General features: G+C 38.3%; 2 protein-coding genes across 3 annotated transcripts; one reads left to right on the top strand and one right to left on the bottom strand.

The window, feature by feature from the left end:
- The first annotated feature begins 2,871 nt into the window (after positions 1-2,871).
- LOC133296073 (serine carboxypeptidase-like 17) lies at positions 2,872-5,080 on the top strand. The gene is made up of 10 exons (XM_061495025.1): positions 2,872-2,938; positions 3,304-3,341; positions 3,449-3,550; positions 3,693-3,779; positions 3,880-4,002; positions 4,091-4,162; positions 4,262-4,380; positions 4,500-4,613; positions 4,761-4,818; positions 4,997-5,080. Exons 1-10 carry the CDS (start codon positions 2,872-2,874, stop codon positions 5,078-5,080), a joined length of 864 nt encoding a protein of 287 aa, XP_061351009.1.
- Positions 5,081-5,925: 845 nt separating this feature from the next.
- LOC133296072 (uncharacterized) lies at positions 5,926-23,280 on the bottom strand. 2 transcript variants are annotated; one of them, XR_009749447.1, is made up of 3 exons: positions 22,619-23,280; positions 8,532-9,781; positions 5,926-6,081 (listed from the first exon to the last, which is right to left on the bottom strand). XR_009749447.1 is itself a non-coding variant. In XM_061495023.1 (3 exons), exons 1-3 carry the CDS (start codon positions 22,654-22,656, stop codon positions 5,992-5,994), a joined length of 342 nt encoding a protein of 113 aa, XP_061351007.1. In that variant the 5' UTR covers positions 22,657-23,273; the 3' UTR covers positions 5,926-5,991. The 2 variants fall into 2 exon arrangements, 1 of the variants encoding a protein (XP_061351007.1); XM_061495023.1 differs by having other exon boundaries at positions 8,532-8,745; positions 22,619-23,273.

Raw genomic sequence — 23,280 nt, 5'->3', positions numbered from 1 at the left:
TTTCCTATTTTCACATAATTAATTAATTAAATACCTTAATTAACGATGCGGGTTCTTACAAAAAACGTATCAACCCTTGCGGTCTAGGGTTAGCTTTTGTCGAAACAGGAAATCTTCATTTACGGACTCTAAAGAGCGGGCCATCTCATGACTCCTTTATTATGCATAGATTCCCGAGTCCCGTAAATGTCATCCCAGTTTCACCGGTCTATGGATAACCTAATCTCTCACAGAGATTGACGAATTCCTTTAGCTTGTCACGCTAGCTCTGAGTCCTTAGGGCATGCCCAAGAGTATACCTAGGAGTCTCCATTTTTCAGGCAGACAAGATATACAATCAAAGCAAGCCTTCCAGAGCACAGGTCTATACGACAACGTCAGGTCTAAGGAAAGACACACCCAAAAAATAAGAGACATTACCTATTGATACTATCTGTGAGATTTCCTTGTAGTGTCTCTTTGTTGGTCACTTCAGTGCGAGCTATTCTCCAATAGGTCCACCCACGAGTCAGCTAAGACATATCTTCATGTCTGCAGCTCACGAGGACTCTACCTTGCATCTCCATGCAAGTAGATGAGTCATGCTAATCTTACCCGAGATAACCAATGCCCATTATCGGTATCTCTAGACTAGGAACATATTTCTGGCAATGGACGTGTGGTGTCATTGAGCCCTCATGATCGTGATCTCTATCACAGATCCTCAATGTGACACTCGTTCCATTCAAAGGGCTTTATCCAGTTACTCATATTCAATATTTGAGACATGCAATATGAAACAAGATAAAGAATACTTTTATTCATAACTAATAAAGAAGTACATGGGTCCATCTGACTCTCAGATTGTCTCTAGGACACCTACGTACTAACAGTCATAACCGATGTCAAACTAAAAAGTTTGACACCAAATCTTAACTGTTGATTTTCGTGAATCTAACGGTTATACTTTATGGGGTCACACTTATTAAATAATTATTAATTTTCAATAAATTATAATCGTTAGATTGACGAAAATCAATGGTTGATATTTGGTGTCAAACATTTTAGTTTGACACCAGTGTTAATTTTTTTTTAGTTTGACACCAGTGTCAAATGATCATGTTATATATATATATATATATATATATATATATATATATATATATATATATATATATATATATCAATAGTTTAACTATTTATATTATTTATTACATTATAATACTTTATGTAAAGAATAGCTACTTATTATTTTTTATTACTAACATATCTTTAATGTTAAGTAATTTTTACTCTTTTATTTTAATAAATCTTTTACTATAAAAATGTCTATTAAATATTAAGTTATAAAAGAGAGATTTTATAAAGGAAAAAATGCTCCAGACTTAAACAAGTTAAACCAATTGAATTAGTTTCGTGATTTTCAATAATCTAGTTGCAAATTTTAATTTGAGTCATGTAATTAAAGAATTTATACTATAGTAACTTTTATTTTTTACAAGCAAAATTGAAGTTTTGAGTGCTCAAGTCTACACCCTTGATTACGAGCGTGAATAAGTCAAACGGCTTATTAGAGCTTTACAAGCTAGCATATATCAAGTCAGACTTAACCTCTATGAAGCATCGATACTTCAAAAACATGACGTGTCATATCCGACACTTTCTGACACTTTCAGACACCCTAATACATGTTGCAGAGACTCAAAAAATGGTTCAAAGGTTGCGTTACGTTGCATTTTTAGTTCCAACTATTAAATTCGTTGGATTACAATTACCATTTTATTGAGTTTAATATAAATATTTGTTCTATGTTATATTTCTTTTCAAAATTGATGGGTATTATAAGTTTAACTTCATTTTTTTGTTAAATTATTGAATATTAAATATAATATATATTACATAAATTAAAAATATTATTTAATATCAAAACGTGTCACAATGTATCAAAATCTAACATTTATTAAAATTAACGTGTCGGAGTGTCGTAGCGTGTCGTGTCCTGTATCTCGAGTCAATGTCGGTGCAACATAACTTAGCCTAGCCTAAAGAGTAAAAAAGAGCGGGTCTACATAAAAAAAGAAAAAAAAAATCACTTAACAATTAGGCTACAAACCTATTTTAAAAAGATATAATCTTAAACCCTACAGGCTGGCCTATTTAGTTTCACTTGTAATTAAAATTCTACTAGCTCGGGTCCAATTGGCAATGAATATATTGATCTATTGCCTAGGATTGCAAGTCGTAGGTCAAATACTCAAATTTGCACATAAAGATTTATCTTTTCTTAACTTCTCATTTGAAAATTCTGAAGACATTTATCAATGTGATAAGAGTTGTTCCTATTTATTCTTCTATTATGATTTTTTAAGTAATTCATATTTTATTTATGGGTTTAAAGTTTTTAAAGTTAATTTAAATAACTTTATCTAATGTTTACAAAAATACACGTAATTGAATTTTAGTAGGCCGGATAACTCACTAATCTTATAATTTAGCTTTCACTAGATTAATAGACCAAATTAGTCTCAAAATATTCTAAATAAGGAATTATTTAAGCTAAATCACAACTTCGACTATTTAGACCCCTTTGATGTAAACAAAGGAAGCATATATTGATCTGAGCTGCTTGTTTAAAAATCTTTTGCGCAGGGCCATTGAAGTTCAATTACGACAATTTTAATGGGAGTTTTCCGGAACTTCAATTGAATCCAAACGCTTGGACGAAGGTGTTCACTTTGTGCAATTACAATATATTTTAAATATTTCTTGTAAACAACTCCTATTGACTGATTCAAATAACCTGCTAGCTTTTAGAAATAACTTGTATTGACTGATCGATCCATGTAAATTTTCAGGTACTCAACATCATATATATCGATGCGCCTGCTGGCAATGGATTTTCTTACTCAAAAACCCAACGAGGTTATTATAGCAATGACAAGCAATGGGTGGAACATATGTATGATTTTCTACAAAAGGTTCACAATGTTTTTTAATTTTTACTTTCAAGGAAACTTCTAGCTGCTATTGTATTTGATGATCTTAGCATTGTAGTTATGATTGTTTTATGTTCTTTCTCTACGCTGTATTAAGTGGCTTGTGGATCACCCCAAATTCAGATCAAATCAACTTTACATAGGTGGTGGATCATATTCAGGCATAATTGTTACTCCCCTTGTGCAAAAAGTATATGAAGGTGAATATTATGAATTTCGGTCTAGGATAACGCGATTCAGCCAAAAAAAGAAAGAAAGAAAGAAAGAAAAATTGTAATTTTATTGTCCTTCAAATTGTTTTATGATTGCCCTTTTTATTTACTTGCAGATTATAAAGCAGGACACCTACCACTACTAAACATTCAAGTATGCAAAGATGCCCATGATTTTATATCGTTAGATTATATGGATATCGTTTTTGTATAGAATAGAATATTATTTAATATAATTTTTGGATCTTTGCATTGCACTAGGGTTTTGTGCTTGCAAGTCCATTGACTGACGATTACTTGGACTTTAATACAAGAGTTCAATATGCTCACCAACGAACACTTATATCAAATGAGTTATATGAGGTTATTATTCAACTCATTAACTAACATTTTAGTTTAATGTTCTTTCTGAATAATCAATATATTTTGAAATTTTGAGAGATAGTGGTACTATATTCGTGGAAAATATCTTTGCATAAACTAGGGTCACATTTTGCTTTTACAGTCAATTAAAGCTAGTTGTAATGGAGATTATATCAATCTTAATCCGAACAATACGAATTGCATGTCAGATTATGAAGCCTACTCGGAGGTAAGAAATCATCTTTTACAGTTTGTTTATATTTCTGACTTTGAATTTGTTCATTTTCTTGGCATCCATTAATTTAATACTTCATTAATATTTGGCACAGTTAGTCCGTTACATAGACATGTATCGAATTACGCAACCAAGTTGTATCAAAGGGTCTAACAAGAATCGAAGAAGTCTCTTTGATGACCTCGAAACTATCCACCAATCAACATTTAGGTGTCGGGTAATTAGTAAAACCCTCTCTTTTTCTATTTCCAAAGAAATATTTTGATTTTCATGAACTAATTTAAAGTTGCAACATTGATCTATAGGAAGACGAATATGCGCTCGTTGAATTGTGGGCAAATGATCCAAATGTTCGAAAGGATCTCAATGTTAGAGAGGTAATACACGTTCTTTAAATGATATATTATAAAAAAACTAAAAAAAGAAAGAGGCAAATTAGAAGTTGTTTGACTAAGAAAATGTGCAATGTCATATAGGGAACGAAAGGGCATTTCAAAAGATGCAATCATAGTGAGGCATATATAAAGAATGTTCATAGTGTTGTGGAATATCATCAGAATTTAACCAACACAAACCTTCGATCTCTAATTTACATGTGAGTTTCTAAAATCATCCTCTTGTTTGCACTATACATAAGCATAAGTCAATTACTCAATAGACTATATAGATTAATGAATAAGCAATTTATAGTTATTTTTATTCGTTTTCTTGCAGCGGCGATCTTGATATGGCGACACCTTATATTGGTGTACACTCTATAATCAAGTCACTTAATTTGAAGTTAAATAGCACTTGGCGTGCGTGGTTCGTTGATGGTGAAGTGGCAGGGTTAGTTAAATGAATAAGTTTACTTAATTTTATGGAATTTATTATTTGAATTAAATACCATCTATGGGGAGAGGTTTTTTAGTTCATAAATTTTAATTAACTTAAAACTTTCATTATACTACTTTTTTTTGTTATATATGTACACAGGTATACAGAGGGATACAAAAATAATGATCAGTATCACCTTACTTATGCGACTGTTAAGGCAAGTAATTCTTAAATGTTAGTTAACGTTGTTATTATTAATATTACTCCCTCTGCTCTTCCTCCTCGTCCTATTATTATTATTATTATTATTATTATTATTATTATTTCGAGTGAACTAGATGAATGTCTCTTTATTTTCTGTTTTATTAATATTGAATACGCACATTTACTTTCAGGGAGGGGGCCATGTAGCTCAAGAGCACACGCCTAAGGAGGTTTATGAGATGATCCAAAGATGGTTTTCATATTATGATATCTAGGCTATGTTTTTCCAGTGTATTTCAGGAGTTATTTGTTTTTTTTTTCTTTCTATTATGCTACTTCCCTAATGTTTCCCAACAATATTTGTTTTGCTTTATCCTGTTTATTTAACAAGATCAGGGCGAGATACATATGGATATATAACCGCCATCTTAAAACGGCCTCTAAATACTTAATTTCTTTTTTCATGTTTTCTAAAACCATTTCAGCAATGGCCAACGCAAGAATGGAAATCATATAGAAAATTGATTATCGTAATCTAAATTTCCTTAAATAGACTTTAGATCTGTCCTATTCTTGAATTGGATGGTTTTAGTTCATTCACCAATGGGAGCATTACACACAGAGGGAGAGAATTTTGGTTGACATGTAATATTTACATTGGTGGGATACCATGTAAATGTTGAGACTTTTGTACCAAAATTAACGAATTTTAAACCATAAACATGTGATATAATTATTCACTACAAAAAACATGCAGTTCAGTTCAACGTGGCAAAATTTAACAGATAACGTGGGTAAATGAAACTAATTAACCACAGTTTTGCCAAAGGTGGCTAATCTTGGCATGTCAATTATTTAGCCACATTTTTGTTACTGCTGTCTTAAGTGTGGTAACCTTACAAACGTGGCTAATTTGTACGGAGATAATAAAAAAAATACATTTCTATTTCTTTTATAATATGCCGCTACCCATTTTTTTTTGGTCAACTAACCTTTTATCGAAAAAAAATTCTACCCAAATTAATAATGAGATCTATATGTGAGAACTCTATCAAGTTTGTTAAGAAACTTCATTGAAAAGAAAGAATAGTCAGAAGTAAAATACTAAGTATTGGTTCTTGTTACTTTCCATTTCAATTATTTTTACTACTAAGAACTAAACCTATATAGAGCATACTCCGTGGCTCTAAATAAACAACAACTTTTGATGGGGAAACCATTTAGAAGGAACTTTCCTTGCATTCGAATGCATTTGAACCCATTCTTTATCTGTTGCCTGCAAATTTTAGTACACATAAGCTTGGTTCAGCAATAAGAAGAAATGTTAAGGTAGCTTTCTAATATCAATCTAATGGGCCTTTAATAAAGTAACCAAGCCCATTAATTAGGAATTAGTATATATAGAAGTTTAGGGTGATGTTTATGTTATGCATGTATTCAATTCTGGTTTAGTGGGGAAAGTGAGAGACTTCTAGGGAACTCTTGAGCCTAGGTATTTGGTTGAAGGGGGAGTTGAGGTTTCTTGGGGTTATTTTCTACATATTAGTGTGTGTAAAAGAGGCATGGCCTCCATTATCTCTATAATTTCAGTGTTATTTTTCTAGTTCTATCAATTTGGTATCAGAGAATTTTCGATCTAGGGAGTGCTTCTGGTCCAGATCTACAAAAAAAAAAAAAAAACTAAAATGGAAAACAACAGAATGGAGAGGAGCTTGGATCGATTAGAAGCAAACATGGATCGAGTGGAAGAAGGAATGGATCAAGTTGAAGATGTTGTTCATCAAATTCAGAAAATAATGTGGACATTAATAAAGCGCATGGATCCTTGTTTTGCAGAAGAAAAAAAGAAAGAACTACATGAAGAACAACTGCAAACAGAGAAGGAAAATTGCAACTCAAATCCAAACAGAAATTCAAAAGAAATCAACAACCAAATTAGAGATGGAGCAAATCAAAGAAGGAGAAGAGCGAAACGAAATAGACAACGATCGTGGGACTGCAACCCAGAGTTCGCGCAGTGGTGAGATAGAAGAGACGTACGACGGCGAGCGGCAGGGAGTTGGATTCCGACGACATACGTGGGAGAAGGCAGACAAGGTTGGAAGAAGACATATAGGAAGACCGTTTGCTACAACAACCCAAGCAGAGAGGCTCAAAGAAACAGAAGAAGAAAAAAGTAAAGAAGAAGATACAAAAAAATTTGAAGAAAGCTACAAAGAAGACGATGAAATTAGAGAAAAAGAAAAGGTAAGGGAACTTGGGTATGGAGCTGAACCATACAACTGGGCCCCAACTGATGATGGTGCAAGGCCCAAATTTGGAAATTCTGAGGAACTAAAGGAGCAGGCCACGGTGGTTACTAAAGGAAGCAATTGGCCAAGCAAACGAAATGGGTCGAGTGCTCTACAACAGGGGCCCAATTTTATTACTGGAGGAAATAGGAGTGTTGGGCCACAAAAATAGCCCAATGACACCCATCTTACTATAGGGCAGGGTTCAGGTGCCATAGGTAAGGGGGCAAAGGGCTGCACAAGGAAGGTTAATGGAGAATGACAACTACAGTGACCAGAGCGCGAGTTTCCGATGGCTGATGGCGGAGAAAATGGAGGATCGACAGCGGTGCAGCGTGATTGGAAACGTGCAGGCCAGCAACACACATAACACCAACATAGTGACTCAGTCCTCATATGGAGACGCCACAGAAGCGACGTACAGCGGTGAGAGGTGGGGAACAAGATGCCGACAACTTACACCGAACGTGATGGAACAAGGGAGGAGGAACCTTGGTTCTAGATGTGATGCACTTTTCTCCGTGAACCACGTATACGGTAATCAACAACTTTCAGTGATGTTATTGCGGGCGAGAAACGAATTCACAGATTTGGAGAAAGAAGATCTTTCGCACCTCGATCAAGGGGATGACAGGGTTATGCGGTTGAGCGTGCACAGAATCATAGAGGTAATATGTCAAATGCAAAGGGTTGGTGAATTTTTAAAGGGGTGGAGACTGCTTGGAATAGGACATGCAGAGAACGCTAATGATCTACTGGCCATTGCTCGTAAGAGATGGAGTAAGACATAAAGGAAGGGGGCGATAGAATTCTGCAGTGGCAGCTTTTTTACTTCAATTATAACTTGGTCAATATGCTTCAAGCTTTGGGACCCAAGATGAATGTATCTCACATTACCTGTACTCTTCCCTCACCTTGAGAACAAGGTGAATTTTAGAGGGGGAGTATTGATGGGTCTTTAATAAAGTAACCAAGCCCATTAATTAGGAATAAGTATATATAGAAGTTTAGGGTGTTGTTTCTATTATGCATGTATTCAATTCTGGTTTAGTGGAGAAAGTGAGAGACTTTTAGGGAACTCTTGAGCCTAGGTATTTGGTTGAAGGGGGAGTTGAGGATTCTTGGGGTTATTTCCTACATATTAGTGTATGTAATTATCTCTATAATTTCAGTGTTATTTTTCTGGTTCCATCATAATCATACAGAACTACACCTAGTATCTTCTTATCTTTTATATATATTTAAAAAATAAATAACAATGATATAGTACACCTATTTTTTATTTGCTGACATTTTTGTGATTTTCCAAAGATCACTAAAGATTAGAAAAAGAAAAGATCCATAATTTATACTTCTGGAATAAAGTATGTCATAAGACTCAAAACCTATAATAAAATTAAGCAGACTTAAATAAGAAGAGTGAAGATTTACATACCTCCTTGTTGAGCATGTTGTCCATTTGAACAAATGAAGGGTCCTTCTGACATGAATCTTGGAATATAACCATCTTTCTTTGTAATGCCTTTGGACTCATAACATCAGTGCACAATTCCTCATTAGGTCCTAGAAGTAAAGATGATGAATTGTGGCACGTAGTCGATTGGTCCTTTGTGAATAATAAATCTTTGCGGCAAGGGGTGCAGGAAAATCTAAATAAAAAAACACACAAGTTTTGAACCAACACCAGAGAGAGAGAAAGAGAATGAGAAGTTTTCTGGAATGAACATTAATAGGTTGTAAAGATGTTGTATTCCCCCTTTTAATCCTTTGCTATAGAGAGCTATATATAGATAAAGTGCACTAGCAGTTAGAGAAGTGGTGCTCATAATGGGTGGTTATATGTAGTGGAGGGAAGTTGAGAGAAAGTAGGGGAGTGAAGTGCTTCATGTAGTGGGGATAAAAGTAAAGACCATTTAATTGGTCCATAACATAAGCCCCCCAGCTTGGCATTGCGCATAGCCGGAATGCCAGGGTAAAAGTAAAGCCCTCGTGCCTATCAAATAGTATTTAGTGTTGTGAAAAATGATACGAATGCCGGGAAAACCCAGCTTATGAATGCTTTCGGGTTCCAGGGCTTTATCGTGTTGCTCGTTGGTTGTAGTCGTCTCTGGGTTTGTAATTGCTTCCGAGTTTGAAGCTGAGAAAAGTGTGAGAACCCTATATGATCATGTCTTGTGCGTTGATTATGATCTTTCAGAATCAAATGTTCAATAATTTTCCCGCTTCCAATTAGGAAAAAGAAGGGTGCCCAAAGGTCTTCTAGTAAACCATTTCTATCCCGGAGGACCAGTCTTCTTTTAATAAACCATTTTTATCTCGGAGGGCCGGTCTTCTTTTGGCGGCAATGGACTTTTGCTTTCCCGCTTCCGAGTAGGAATTGAACGGGTGCCCAAGAGGCCATTGAAGGCAGCAAGGGACTTTTGTTTCCTGCTTCCGAGTAGGAATTGAACGGGTGCCCAAGAGGCCATTGAAGGCGGCAAGGGACTTTGTTTTCCCGTTTCCGAGTAGGAATTGAACGGCTGTCCAAGAGGCCAATTAAGGCGGAAAGAGACTTTGTTTTCCCGTTTCCGAGTAGGAATTGAACGGCTGCCCAAGAGGCCAATTAAGGCGGCAAGGGACTTTGTTCTTCTAGCCATGTTGTGATTTCTTTGTCTTGAATTATTAACTCGGTGGATGTCTTGCACCCTGAAAAACATGAAACATGCAAGCTTGCACTAAACTCGTCAATTGTTTAGGGAATTTATTGAAAGATAATAAAAAACAAGACAGGTTTTAGTAAGAACCCATATACACTATATTAAGAAGTCATTCTTGCTTGTAGTTAAGATGCATGCTAATAACTAAGATGACATGTAGGAGACTAAAGTCCAAATAGGGTGAAAATTGCATCATGTAGATACTCCATTATTCACATGACACAAGAAAACAATTAATAATCATAAGTATTAAATTATCATTCTAATTTTCAGATTATGTATGGAGGTTCCCAGCAACTTCACTAAGTATGGCTTTTCATAATTAGAATTACAATATTCACTAATCATAAATAATAACCATCAATCAATAAAGCATAGTTAGGATTATCAATGATAATAACTAATTAATTAGAAACTATGACTTATCATTAAAATGCATGCGCATTATCAGAACTCCCTGTGTAGCGATTTGGTTGTTGTTGGCGTAGGTGGGGTGACATCTTCACATGCCTACGTTTATTAAATGGGCATCTCCAAACTTTTAGTCTTTACAATCCTCCATAGCCCTCACGTTGGCTAGCAGTTTCACCGCATTATTTTTCAGTAAAAGTCAGCTTGCTCATTGAACAATTCTGGAAAATTCCAAACTTAATTGCAATAAAGTTATCTAAAAATTCATTTTGCATAAGAGATTAAGAAATTGTACGCTATCTGTTTTAACAGTTAAGAATCTCTTATCTTAATCTTTACGATTAAGCAGGGTCTTACCAACTTTTTTAAAGGCGTAAAAACATTATTTATTACCATTTTTAAAAAAGAAGAAATATTTAAAATAAATAATGCAAATATGGAATTTCCACACCTGGTTACACGTAAGTCGCTCATCGATCTTCGTTTGTAAATGATTGGTGTTCTGAGTACCCATCTATGCCTGGACCTATTTCTTTTCATCATGTGATTGCGCTTTTCTCAAACAACAACACCAATAATATATAAAACAATTACTCATAATCCAGAAAAGCTTGCATTGCATTTTTATGTAAATAATTTATAAAATAAATTAACATTAATGAGTCATCATACGTATCAATAGCTCTCAGGTAGAACATTTGTCAAATTCCTTTCATAAACATTTATCAATAATCAAGCTTTACTAGTGACACATAAAATATGAATCTTGACAAATGCAGTAGCAAAGAAATCAAGTCGTACCCGGACACTGTAGCAATTATCCTAATAGCACGCAGGCAATAGTTCTTGATGGCCATCATTAAATATTTAACCGGCCCTCCAAAATGAAAAGACCAGTAAAAACTGATTCTCAAGCAAACAAAGATACAACCGTTTGAACACTATGGTGATGTAAGATAGAAAGAAGGAAAAAGGAAACAAACAAAATGATTTTTTATGCACACTTTATATATTTTCACCCTGGCTTGAAATAGCTTAAAGTGTCGCTTTTAAAATTTCTTTAACTTATGACTTAGGACTGTTTTTTACTTTGTGCGGCTCACTGCCCGGTAGTGTTTAGATATGTTCCTCTAACAATGATTTCAGCCAATTTTAACAATATAGACTGATTAGTTCTCCTATTCTAACTCATTGGCTTCCAAATTTATTTGTTTAGCCTGTTCCCTTTGGAACAAACAATTTTATGAGAATTTCAGTCGTATGTGTATTGAAAGAATTGAAGTTCAGGGAAAAAGTTATATACAACTTAGGAAAATTGTACATGTCTTCATCAGTTAACCATTATTCTTACAACAACGCACTATATATATGTACTTAATACTAGACTTATGGCTTCTTATTTCAAATAAATTATGATTCTAGAAGTTTGTCCCTTTATTCCAAGAATAAGATTAGACCATTTCCCTTCAAGGCCTTTCAGGTTTTCCAGATTCAATCATGAACATGATAGAAAAGTGTAACCATATTGCCTGCTCTTTTATACCATAAACTAACAACATAATACATTTTACTCTGACATGAATATGCAGTATATACACTCACGGCAGGCCATTGTGAATCCAATGCATTCGTTAACCACATCGAGGCTTAACAAACTAATTAAGCCCGTAATAATATCTATCAATCAAGTTAGTCAGCATATAGCACCCAGATAATATTGTGAGAGAAAGATACAGGACAAGGTCCATGCCATGTGAAAGAGTTTAATATTATGTTGGGTGTACGTTTAGCTTTTTATCTTGCACACATAAAATAACAATTATCATGAAAGTAACGAGATGTACTGGAGAAAAAAGAAAAAAAAAATACTAACGTAATGAAAGATAAGAGAGTTCTTTCCTGACAGTTGAGCGACCTTCGTTACTGGTCTCTATTTTGAACACCGGCTTCATCACTCAAGGTCTCATCAGAACTTGAATTCTCCAAACAAGTAGACGTACGTTAGTTCTGGACATTCTGCTTAGTTAACATTCACGGATTCAGTCGGTTGGCTATTGTAACGCCCGACCACTTGCAAGAATCAATGACTGTCCCCACACACTAACACGAGACTTTTCAGTGTGCTTTGTCCTCACTCGCACACTTCCCGGGAAAACTTCCCAGGAGGTCACCCATCCCATAATTGCTCCAAGTAAAGCACGCTTAACTGTGGAGTTCTTCCGATCCGGACTACCGAAAAGTAGATGCATCTTGTTAGTATAGGTAGTACCAATTAATTCTTATAAGCCATTCCTAACTGTACCGTCCCATACCAGCACAGTCTCTGGAATCCCTCTCTTTCGGGTGTTGATTCGATTCATTCATGTACCCCCGTCCCTAGAAGCCTGCCAGGAGCCGCTCCTTGTCCGTGCCCTTGAGCACCGGCGATCACTCTCCGCCCTCGTCAGTGCCCGGGATGTTACATGCCCACCAGCTTCCGCCTGGTTCGTCCTCGAACCACACCGTACTGGATGAGAGGCCCTGCTCTGATACCATAAAAAATTTTATGGTATCAGAGCAGTTTCGTCGGGAATATCTGTTAGCTATTGTTGAGTATGCTTAGTGTTTGATGCTTTATAGTTGTTTTAGTACTCTGTATGATTATTGCATTTGTGATCACTAAGTGTGGGCCTGATCAACTCACTTCTTTGTGTAACATGTGTAGTGACATGACGAGGAACCGAAACAACCCCGGACCATCAAACACCAATGCTCAGCCAGAACCTGTTTTGGCTGCTCTTGTGAGGCCTATAAGTGGCCGTGGGGCAACGGGCGTACAGCCTGATCCTGTGGCTGAAGCTCTTGCAGCCGTTCAGAGGGAGTTGGCTGCTAGCAGGCAAGCCAATGAAAATCTGATGAAAACAAATGAAGACTCGCGGACTGCTATGGCCGCAATGATGACCGAGTTGAGGACGTTGAGGGGTCCTAGGCCCGTGAACCTGCAACCTACTCCTCCTCCTCACACAGCTACGCCTTCTCCACCTCCTTCACAGGAAGAGGGTGGAGTAGGTAACAATGAGGGTGAGGGTAGTCACCACTCTGGAAGTCGGAGTCATCACACTGAGGTTCGTCAACCTCGAGTGGAAAATGTTGGTGATCATGAAATGGAGGAAAGGAGATTGATGGCTTTCCGAAAACACAAACCTCCTTCTTTTAAGGGAGGCTATGAGCCAATGGCGGCTGCAAAATGGCTCCAAGCGATGGAGAAAATATTCAGGGTGATGAGATGCCCTGACGCAATGAAGTTGGCTTACGCTGTTTATATGCTGGAAGAGGAAGCAGAAGATTGGTGGACAAATACCGTGCAGCCCTTAGAAGCTGAAGGTCGGGAAATCACATGGCGGTTGTTCGAGACATTGTTCTTGGATAACTACTTCCCTAGGGAGGCTAGGGAACAAAAGCAGAACGAGTACAACGACCTCAAGCAAGGGTCGATGTCTATTGACCAATACTTCTCAAAATTTAATGAGTTGGTGAAATACGCCAACTATGGGCGAGCCTTACCCACTCCGGCTGAAATGACCTCCAAGTTCCAATGGGGTCTTAATGAGAAGATGTCTCGGAAGATGTCAAATTGTGACATCCGAGAGTTCAGTCGGTTTGTAAACCAGTGTAGGAAAGTGGAGGAAGTGTATAAGGTGTCCCAAACCAAGAAGTCTTCTGAGGCCCAGCACCTAGTTCCAATAAAGCAACGGGCTCAGGTTATTGGAAGAACAGGAAGGTGCAAGGCAAGAAGCTGAATACGAATAAGCCCTTTGACTTGTTCAAAAAATCCGGTACTCAGAAGAATTTTGTTGATAGAGGACCTCCTCCCAAGTGCAAGGGATGTGGCAAGGAGCATAGAGGTCCATGTGCTTCCGGTGAGGTGATTTGTTTTAAATGTGGAAGATCCGGTCACTACTCCAGGCAGTGTCCTCAGAGCGAAGCAAGGACTATGGCAGTTCAAGCTACTGTTGTTCCGGTCTCTGTTGTTCCACCGATGCGAGAGTCTCAGACGGTTGGTAGAGTATATACCATGGACCGTCAACAATCGGAGAAGGCTCCGAATCTAGTGAAAGGTACAATTTACATTGATAATATGGATGTTGAAGTGTTGTTTGATTCAGGAGCTACACACTCCTGTATGTCTGATTTTATGGCCGTTGGGCTAAATTTGCAAATGTATGACATTCGCCCTCCAATGAAAGTGGTTACTGCTACTGGAGAGGAGTGTTATACATTCGTGTTGTGTAAAGATGTTGAGTTCAAATATGAAGGCCGAGATTACGTGCTGGATTTTATTTGTTTACCTATGATCAGCCTTCAAGTTATCTTGGGTATGGACTGGTTGTCAAAGAACTGTGCTATGATAGACTGCTGCGGTAAAAGGATTGTGCTTGATGCTGATGATTCTGCTACTAGTTCTTCCCCATATCTATCTGTGTTGCAGGTTAGAAAGGCTTTGAGGGCCGGGGCATTGGGATATGTCTTTGTGGGGGGTTTAGTAGGCGGAAGTCATGAGGAGATTGGCACTATTTCCGTGGTGAGGGAGTTTGTGGATGTGTTTCCAGATGAAATTCAACAACTTCCGCCTCATAGAGAGATTGAGTTCACGATTGATCTGTTGCCTGGTGTGGGGCCTATCTCTCTGGCTCCGTATAGGATGTCACCACCGGAATTAGCCGAGTTAAAGAAGCATATTGAAGAGCTTTCGGCTAAGCAGTTTATCCGGCCAAGTGTGTCCCCGTGGGGAGCACCAGTCATATTTGTTAAGAAGAAGGACGGTAGCATGAGATTGTGCACTGATTACCGTCAGTTGAATAAGGTTACCATTAAGAACAAGTATCCTCTCCCGCGCATAGATGATTTGCTTGATCAATTGAGGGGTGCTTGTGTTTTCTCAAAGATTGATTTGAGGTCGGGTTATCATCAAATCTGAATTAGGCAGGAAGATATTCTGAAGACTGCCTTCCGATCTAGATATGGACATTATGAGTATCAAGTAATTCCATTTGGACTCACTAATGCTCCTGCGGTGTTTATGGATTACATGAATCGCATATTTAAGCCGTTTCTGGATCAATTCGTGATTGTGTTTATTGATGATATCCTGATATATTCCAAGAGTAAGGAAGAGCATGAAGGTCACTTGAGAACTGTGTTGCAAATTCTCAGAGAGAAACAGTTATATGCAAAGCCTTCTAAATGTGAATTTTGGCTTTCTCAAGTGCAATTTCTGGGTCACGTTATCTCTGCTGATGGAGTAGCGGTTGATCCTAGCAAGATAGAGGCAGTTGTTGATTGGGAAAGACCCAAGACAGTAACAGAAATAAGAAGTTTTCTGGGTTTGGCTGGTTATTACCGGAGATTCATTAAAGAATTTTCAGCCATGGTGTTGCCATTGACCCGTTTGACCCGGAAGGATACTCCATTTGTTTGGACACAAGAATGTGAAGAATGCTTTCAGAGCCTTAAGGAGAAACTGACGACCGCTCCGGTGTTAGTACTTCCTGACCCGGAAGGTGAATTTGAGCTATACAGCGATGCTTCCAAGAAGGGATTGGGATGTGTGCTGATGCAGGATAGGCGAGTGGTAGCTTATGCATCGAGGCAATTGAAACCGCATGAAGAAAATTATCCAACCCATGACCTTGAGCTTGCTGCAATTGTTTTTGGGTTGAAGCAGTGGAGGCATTTCTTGTATGGAATGCAATTTGCAATATTCAGCGATCACAAGAGTTTGAAATACTTGTTTGATCAGAAGGAGCTGAATATGAGACAACGACGGTGGACCGAGTTCCTAAAGGACTATGATTTTGAATTGAAATATCATCCTGGCAAGGCTAATGTTGTAGCTGATGCACTGAACCGAAAATCCGTGAGTATATCAAGCATGATGATCAGAGATTATGATGTGATTGAGAGGTTCGGAGATATTCAATTATCTAAAATCTTTCCATGTAAAATTTGTGGCTTTGAAATCACAAGCATTGAGAATGAACTGATGACCAGAATTAAAGAAGCTCAGCTGCAAAATGAAAGTGCAAAACGACTAAAAGGTCAGAGTGGTGTATCCTGCAATGATGAGGGTATACTACTATATCAGGGTCGTGTTGTTGTACCTAGGCAGTTGGCGAAGGAAGTGATGACATAGGCTCATAAGGGTCATTTTACAGTTCATCCGGGAGCTACAAGGATGTATCAGGACCTAAAGATGAATTTCTGGTGGCCTGGTATGAAGAAAGATATTGCCGAATTTGTCTCTAAGTGTCTCATTTGTCAGAAGGTAAAGATTGAGCATCAAAAGCCTTCTGGTATGTTGCAACCTCTGGATGTTCCTGAATGGAAATGGGAGAGTATCTCCATGGATTTCGTAGTGGGATTGCCACGAACACAGGCTAGTTATGATTCTATATGGGTGATTGTGGATAGATTGACAAAATCCGCACACTTTTTGCCAGTTCGGGTAGATTTCTCTGCGGAGAGATTGGCTAGGCTCTATGTGAAGGAGATTGTGAGGCTTCATGGGGTGCCTGAGAGCATTGTTAGTGATCGGGACCCGAAGTTCACTTCTCGCTTCTGGGGAGCATTGCAGGAGGCTCTTGGCACTCAGTTGAGACTGAGCACTGCTTATCACCCACAGACGGATGGTCAGACTGAGAGGACCATTCAGACGTTGGAGGATATGCTGAGGGCTTGCACCCTGGAGCAGGGTACTGCATGGGATCGATATCTCCCGCTGGTTGAGTTTTCATATAATAATAGTTTTCATGCTAGTCTGGGTATGGCTCCCTACGAGGCCTTGTATGGTCGCAGGTGTAGGACACCTACTTGTTGGTCAGAGGTTGGAGACACAGAGCGGTTTGGATTGGATTTTGTTCAGGAGACTACTGAGCAGATTAAAATGATTAAGGATCGTCTGAAAAAGGCTCAGGACCGTCAGAAAAGTTACTATGATCTCAAGCATCGACCTCTAGAGTTTGAGGAGGGAGATCATGTGTTCCTGAAGCTGTCACCGGTTACGGGTGTGGGACGAGCCCTTGGAGTGAGGAAGCTGAGTCCGAGATTTATTGGACCCTATCAGATTCTTCGTAGGGTGGGACCGGTTGCCTACCAGCTTGCCTTACCTCCGCAATTGGCAAATTTGCATGATGTGTTTCATGTTTCTCAGCTGAGGAAATATGTAGCTGATCCTTCTCATGTGGTTCAACCTGATAATGTTGAAATCCGGGAGAATTTGAAGACTCCTGTTGGACCACTGAAGATACTCGAAAGAGATGAGAAGAAGCTGAGAAATAAATCTATTCCTATGGTGAAAGTCCAGTGGGAAGGAAGGACGCCTGAAGAGTCCACTTGGGAGCGGGAAGATGAGCTTCTCCGGCAATATCCTGAGTTTAAGGACAGGTACGTTCTTGATTTTGCGGACAAAATCGCTAAAAGGTGGGGTGATTATAATAGCCCAACTTAATTAATTAGTAAATCTAGTGTAATTAATTAATTAAACATGTTTTAGTGAGTGAAATTAAGTATAAGGCTTAATTAAATGAATCTGAGTCACTTTGGAGTTAAAAAGTGTACTCAGTGAAAATTAAGGGGTATAAATGAGTACTGGCAAAAGTACCCAAATATAAAAATAAAAATAGTAATATTCCTAGAATAATATTCCAGACTTTTGGTTAAAGTTTGGTAATTATTGGAGTTGAATAGATAGATGAACCAATACCCGCTTAAAGCCACTTAACCAATGTTAAGTGACTAAAAGCCAAAAGATGAACCCCAAACCCCCACTTTCCCGTCGACAGAAACAGAGAAGAAAGGAAGAAGAAGGAGAAGGAGGAGAAAGGGAGAGAGAGAAGAGAGAGAGAGAGAGAGCAAAATCCCAACGGTTTTGGGTGATTCAAAAGCCTAAATCGCTTAGAATCTCGCCCTCTTTCATAATCCAAGCTTTGTTTTGAGTGGGGAGCATTGTGGAGAGGGATATTGCCTCTCAAAAATTTGGCCATTGGAGAGATTTTTGGGTTTTGGGAAGTTCAACCTCCGTGGGAGCTTGAGGAACACTCCTTGCTTGGTTGTGTGACCATTGGTGGTAAGATTCTAACCCTTGAACCTCATGATTCCTTGAAATTTGCATGAGTTAGGGTTTATGAATAGTAAATTGGGATTTTGATGAAATGTAGTTAAATTAGCTATGTTCTAGGAAGAATGGAGCTTAGAGCATGTTATGGAAAATGCTAGGAATATCATTTAATCGGTGAAAATGAGCTTAGATAGCTAAATGAGTATACTTGTAAAATGGCAAGAATATGATGCTTGATATTGGATTTCTTGCATTGTTGATGAATGGTATGACTTGGTTGATTGATGATTGTGTCCTAATGATGTCTAGGATTGAGACATTTGGACCAACCGTGAGTGATCAACCATTGGAGCAAGCTATGGAGCTTGAATAGCTCATTGTAATTGGTAAGCTCATACTTGTGTTGTGTCTTGAATTGAGTAGTTGATGGTTGATTGTGAAATACTCTTGGATGCAATGTGTTGATTGCATTACACCATGTGTAGGTGTTGGTTTTGGAGTAGAGTATTATTGACATTGGTGAAGAACAAAGGTCGACTGAAGCATTGAGGTAAGCCTTCGGACCTTGGGTGTAATTCCCTTGACGGTTCTACCAAGCCCTGAAAGGGTGGAGGTTGTGATTGTGTATATAAATGCAATAAAATAGTGTAATGCTTTGTTATACGTATGTGTATGCATTTGATGTGGCATAGGATGGTGTTTCCCTATGTTGGTATGTTGCATGACGATGCGTAAATCATACTTGGTAGTTAGCTGGCCAGTAGGACTATTTGCATCTGAGTTTCCTTAGGACAGCTTGAGAGCTCGAGGGATTTCTCCTGGAGATGTTATTGCACTTTGCATAGATATGTATTTACTGCATTATTATTGTTATTGCTATTACACTGATATGGAACTGTGGGGTGGAGAGATGCTCCAAGGACCCCTGGTTTACTGGATATATTCGTATATCTCACCCCGTGTTGTGGGGACCCCCTTTCAGGTAAGGATGCTGCAGGAGCCTCTGGTGGCAAGTGGCCATATCTGGATTATGCATGAAATGTGGCATTTCTTTTGAGTTTATGCATGCCTTTTGTAGTTGACATGTATAGGATTTTATTTTGAAAGCCCATGGTCATTTGTATATCTTGACTCATTGGATGAACTTAGCCTATGCTCATGCCTTTGGTTGCACCTTTTGTTGATGGGAGCCAAGGGAATGATCATAGTGTTTTGTAAGCTAAGTTCTATGATTTGTAAAGGATATGTAATGTAAATGATGCCTACTTGAAATTCAATATTTGTATGCTTGTTATGTATTGAGTTGTTGAATTGGTTGGGCTGAAAATCAATTAGGTACCCTTTTGTTTAAACTGGTAAACGATGAGAAAACAAAGGTCATGCTGCCCAAATTCTAGCTAAATCTCATGAGGAGAGGTTGGATGAGTGCTAGGATTTAGTTTTGGGGCATGGACAATTGGGGTTTGTAATGGGGATGCATTTTCCCCTAGGTTTGGACTTGAGAAATGTGGGAATTGGAATTCCCTGGCAGCGCGCTTAAGCGCCCAGGAGCGCGCCCAAGCGCCCTGCTGCCCCTGCGAGTGCCAATGCATTCTGCCTCCTCGCGCTGGAGCGCCCAAGTGGGGGCTTAAGCGCCCAGGATTGCGCGCTGGAGCGCCCTGGCGTGCGCTTAAGCGTCCTTCGCTGCAGAAAGATGGGATGCTTACTGTCCCCTCGGGTTTTAGCGCCCAGGGTGGGGCTTAAGCGCCCAGGGTTGCGCGCTTGAGCGCCCTGGTCCGCGCTTAAGCGCCCTTAGCCACTGAGGGAGGAGATGCTTCTGTCTCTACGCGCTAAAACGTCCCAGTGGGAGCTTAAGCGCCCAGGGTAGCGCGCTTGAGCGCTATGATGCGCGCTTAGGCGCCCATCCACACTGGAATGCCTGATGCTTACTGCCTCCGTGCGCTTAAGCGCCCAGATGGAGGCTTTAGCGCTCGATAGCGCGCGCTTGAGCGCCCGGTAGCGCGCTGAAGCGCGCGGGGCCTGTGACCAACACTCTCTTGTGTTGCTTCAAATTGTCCTAACTTGGGATACAGTGCTCCGATTTGAGCACGGTTTGAAGCCACGGGTAGCTAATGAAGAAACCTACAATATAGTAGAAGTTTTGAACTAAACAAGAAGTAAATTAATGGTTTAAAAATGGAAAATGAACATGATGTTAAGCTTAATTTATCTGTTTCCGCAAGGTAATATGGTTATGATCACGAAATTGGGTATTATAAGTTCGGTACGTTTTAAAATGAAAAATTTATCCGGATTTTAATTGAACCCATGTGATTGTAACTGCGCTTAATATCATAATGCGATGTTAACAAACCGGTTCTAGAACGGGGTGTTACAGCTATTGATATCTTGAAAAGCTAGCGCATATTCTGTTGCAGAAACGTTGGGGTTGGAAACCTCCGAGCGCACTTCATCGTTCGAAACTTCTTTTGCTTGTTTCTTATTCGGGAACAGGTCAGGTTCGGTATCAGTATCAGCAACGCATTGGTGGTAGGCCAGCTCTGTCCTTAGAATAGTCCCACATATAAAATTCAGAGAGCAGTTAAAAAAGAGCGGTTAAGAATGGTAAAATATGGCTCCCATCCTAATAAATAATAATGCCTAAGTCACACATGCTCCCCCACCCTAGTGAATTATCAAAGCATGTAGTAATTTTCAAGCAATATAAATGGATGAAAAACTGTCCACATGAAGATGCTTGTTGATGTTCATTTTTATTTTTGAAATAAAATTTAAAAGTACTAATTTTTAATGTTATCTATTAATATTTCAACATAAAAACTTATTTATAACTCGTGAAAGGAATGCCATTGGATTAGGGAAGTGGATAGGATGTGCATAGGACATATATAGAATCAAAAAGTGGACGTGTCAGAGTGGTTACCGGGCTTGACTAGAAATCACGTTTGCATCCTTACTAGTTATTGTGGTTGGGGATCAGTGCCTCAATGTTATTTTTTGTAATTTTGGTAGATATAAAATCAAACTAGGAATACTCAAAATAAATTGTAATTTTACTTGAAGATGTTAAGAACGTGCAACCAAAATTTATGGAATTGTTTGCGAAAAGAGCACCTCAACAGGTATGGTGTTATCTTGCTAAGACGTGGTACTTATCGTGTTTTCTCCATTCATATTTATTTTATCTATTCAAATCTAAAAAGAGTAGCTAATTTATAAATAAGGAAAAAGTTATCACTTATCTTATAAGCTTTTCTATGAATACTTGAACATCTAACGCAATTTTGGAATTATGGTATCACTGATGCATGCGTGAGGAAATAATTCTGATTGTAGATCGAGACCCAAACTCGGAGGGTGGCGAGGCACGACTTTTGCATTGATGATTTGGACGGTGCTCGATGGGTATATCCAATGTTTCCCGGCATTTAGCATGAGGGTGTTGCTGTTAACGCCTTAATAACAATGCTAAGGATGGGGAAAGATGCCTCGAAAGCAAATCAGTCTTGACAAAACCGAACAGTTTTAAAAACTTTGAAAAGACCCTCGATCACTATAAAAAATTAAACTGAAGCATTAGTTTAGGTAAAGTAGAGGAAAACACAACCGAGCTAGTATGAAGAGCAAGAAAAGTTCAGTGACAATGTAGTTAACAGATCAAAAAAGTTTAAAGAAAAATAATTGCATATCGTGGGTGTAGTTGTCTAAGACCTTTTTTTTTTTTTTTAAATCTGCAAAAACTTAGAGTTATGGGATAAAGATGTTGAAAAGCAAAAGAGACTTAGCTTTAGAAATCTGGCGTGGAAATCAACTCGATGATTCTATCAGCAAATGAGATAAATTGCAGACAATGTTTTTTTTTTTTTCTCCTTCATGAAGCCATTTGGCTTCTGCCATAGTTGGATGGACTAGCAGTGTTATTCGTCATTAGCGTGAAATATTCTCCAATGGGTATTTGTGAATGGAGGTGGGATTAGAACTTTACAGTTCAGTTCCCACAGTTCCCACAGACGGCGCCAAATGTTCTGGAATGAACATTAATAGGTTGTAAAGATGTTGTATTCCCCCTTTTAATCCTTTGCTATATAGAGAGCTATATATAGATAAAGTGCACTAGCAGTTAGAGAAGTGGTGCTCATAATGGGTGGTTATATGTAGTGGAGGAAAGTTGAGAGAAAATAGGAGAGTGAAGTGCTTCATGCAGTGGGGATAAAAGTAAGGACCATTTAATTGGTCCATAACAAGAAGTCATATTAGAAGCACTCAATAATGTATACATACGAGTTAAGTTGTACCTTACCAAATCTAAAAGTTGTTTACCTTTGTCCTTGGAATATACCAGGCTTCAGATTCACCATTGGACCTGAGTGCTGAAGAAGTAGACATCAGAATGAGGCAGAGGACTAAAGGGGAAAATAGATATCTTGACCGGAAAACATTTTCATCAACCTCAACTTTGTGCAAAGTTGTTCGCACTTCGTAAGCGAAATTATAGCCCTATCTTCTTATAGTTATTCTCCTCAAATATTCTATTATTGACATGCTTTCAAAGACTATTGGTAGGCTGGACAATGAAACTCATGTATACACCGAGGGAGCAGCTAGGTTCATATATGGTCAAGGCAAGCATGCATAACCAAGCTTGAGAAGTTTAAACAAAAGTAAAGAAAAAAGACACATAATGCAAGTTAAATTCCTTCCACGATTTTTCTTTCATCATATGTATTTCCTGCTCTTCTCTTTTTCATTTTTTCCCCTTTTGGCGTGTAGTTCACCTGAAAAGGCTTGTAACAATGGATTACCAATGGGTCCCATTTTGTGCTTCTACATGGGTATGCTCACTGCATCTATGGATATACCAATATTCTGATTATGTTAAGGAAAAAAAAGATAGAGAGGTCGAATATAATGTGTGACGGGCAAATGAGGAATTTGAGGATTTGGTGATGGGGTTTGAGAGGAGGAGAAGAGTTTGTTATATA

The sequence above is a fragment of the Gastrolobium bilobum genome, unplaced genomic scaffold, assembly GCF_033153095.1.
Source record: "Gastrolobium bilobum isolate Gb01-03AN ecotype WA unplaced genomic scaffold, APGP_CSIRO_Gbil_v1 utg40354, whole genome shotgun sequence".
Lineage (NCBI taxonomy): Eukaryota > Viridiplantae > Streptophyta > Magnoliopsida > Fabales > Fabaceae > Gastrolobium > Gastrolobium bilobum.
The sequence above is the reverse complement of the archived record's forward strand: the minus strand, read 5'-3'. Positions and strand labels throughout refer to the sequence as shown.

Coding starts and splice junctions, on each gene's coding strand:
- LOC133296073 (XM_061495025.1), top strand. CDS start 2,872: ATGGATTTTCTTACTCAAAAACCCAACGAGGTTATTATAGCAATGACA. Junction 4,003..4,090: donor AATCAACATTTAGGTGTCGG/GTAATTAGTAAA, acceptor ATTGATCTATAG/GAAGACGAATATGCGCTCGT. Junction 4,819..4,996: donor TTACTTATGCGACTGTTAAG/GCAAGTAATTCT, acceptor ATTTACTTTCAG/GGAGGGGGCCATGTAGCTCA.
- LOC133296072 (XM_061495023.1), bottom strand. CDS start 22,656: ATGGTGAATCTGAAGCCTGGTATATTCCAAGGACAAAG. Junction 8,746..22,618: donor GGTATATTCCAAGGACAAAG/GTAAACAACTTT, acceptor TTTTTTATTTAG/ATTTTCCTGCACCCCTTGCC. Junction 6,082..8,531: donor ACAACATGCTCAACAAGGAG/GTATGTAAATCT, acceptor TAAAATTTGCAG/GCAACAGATAAAGAATGGGT.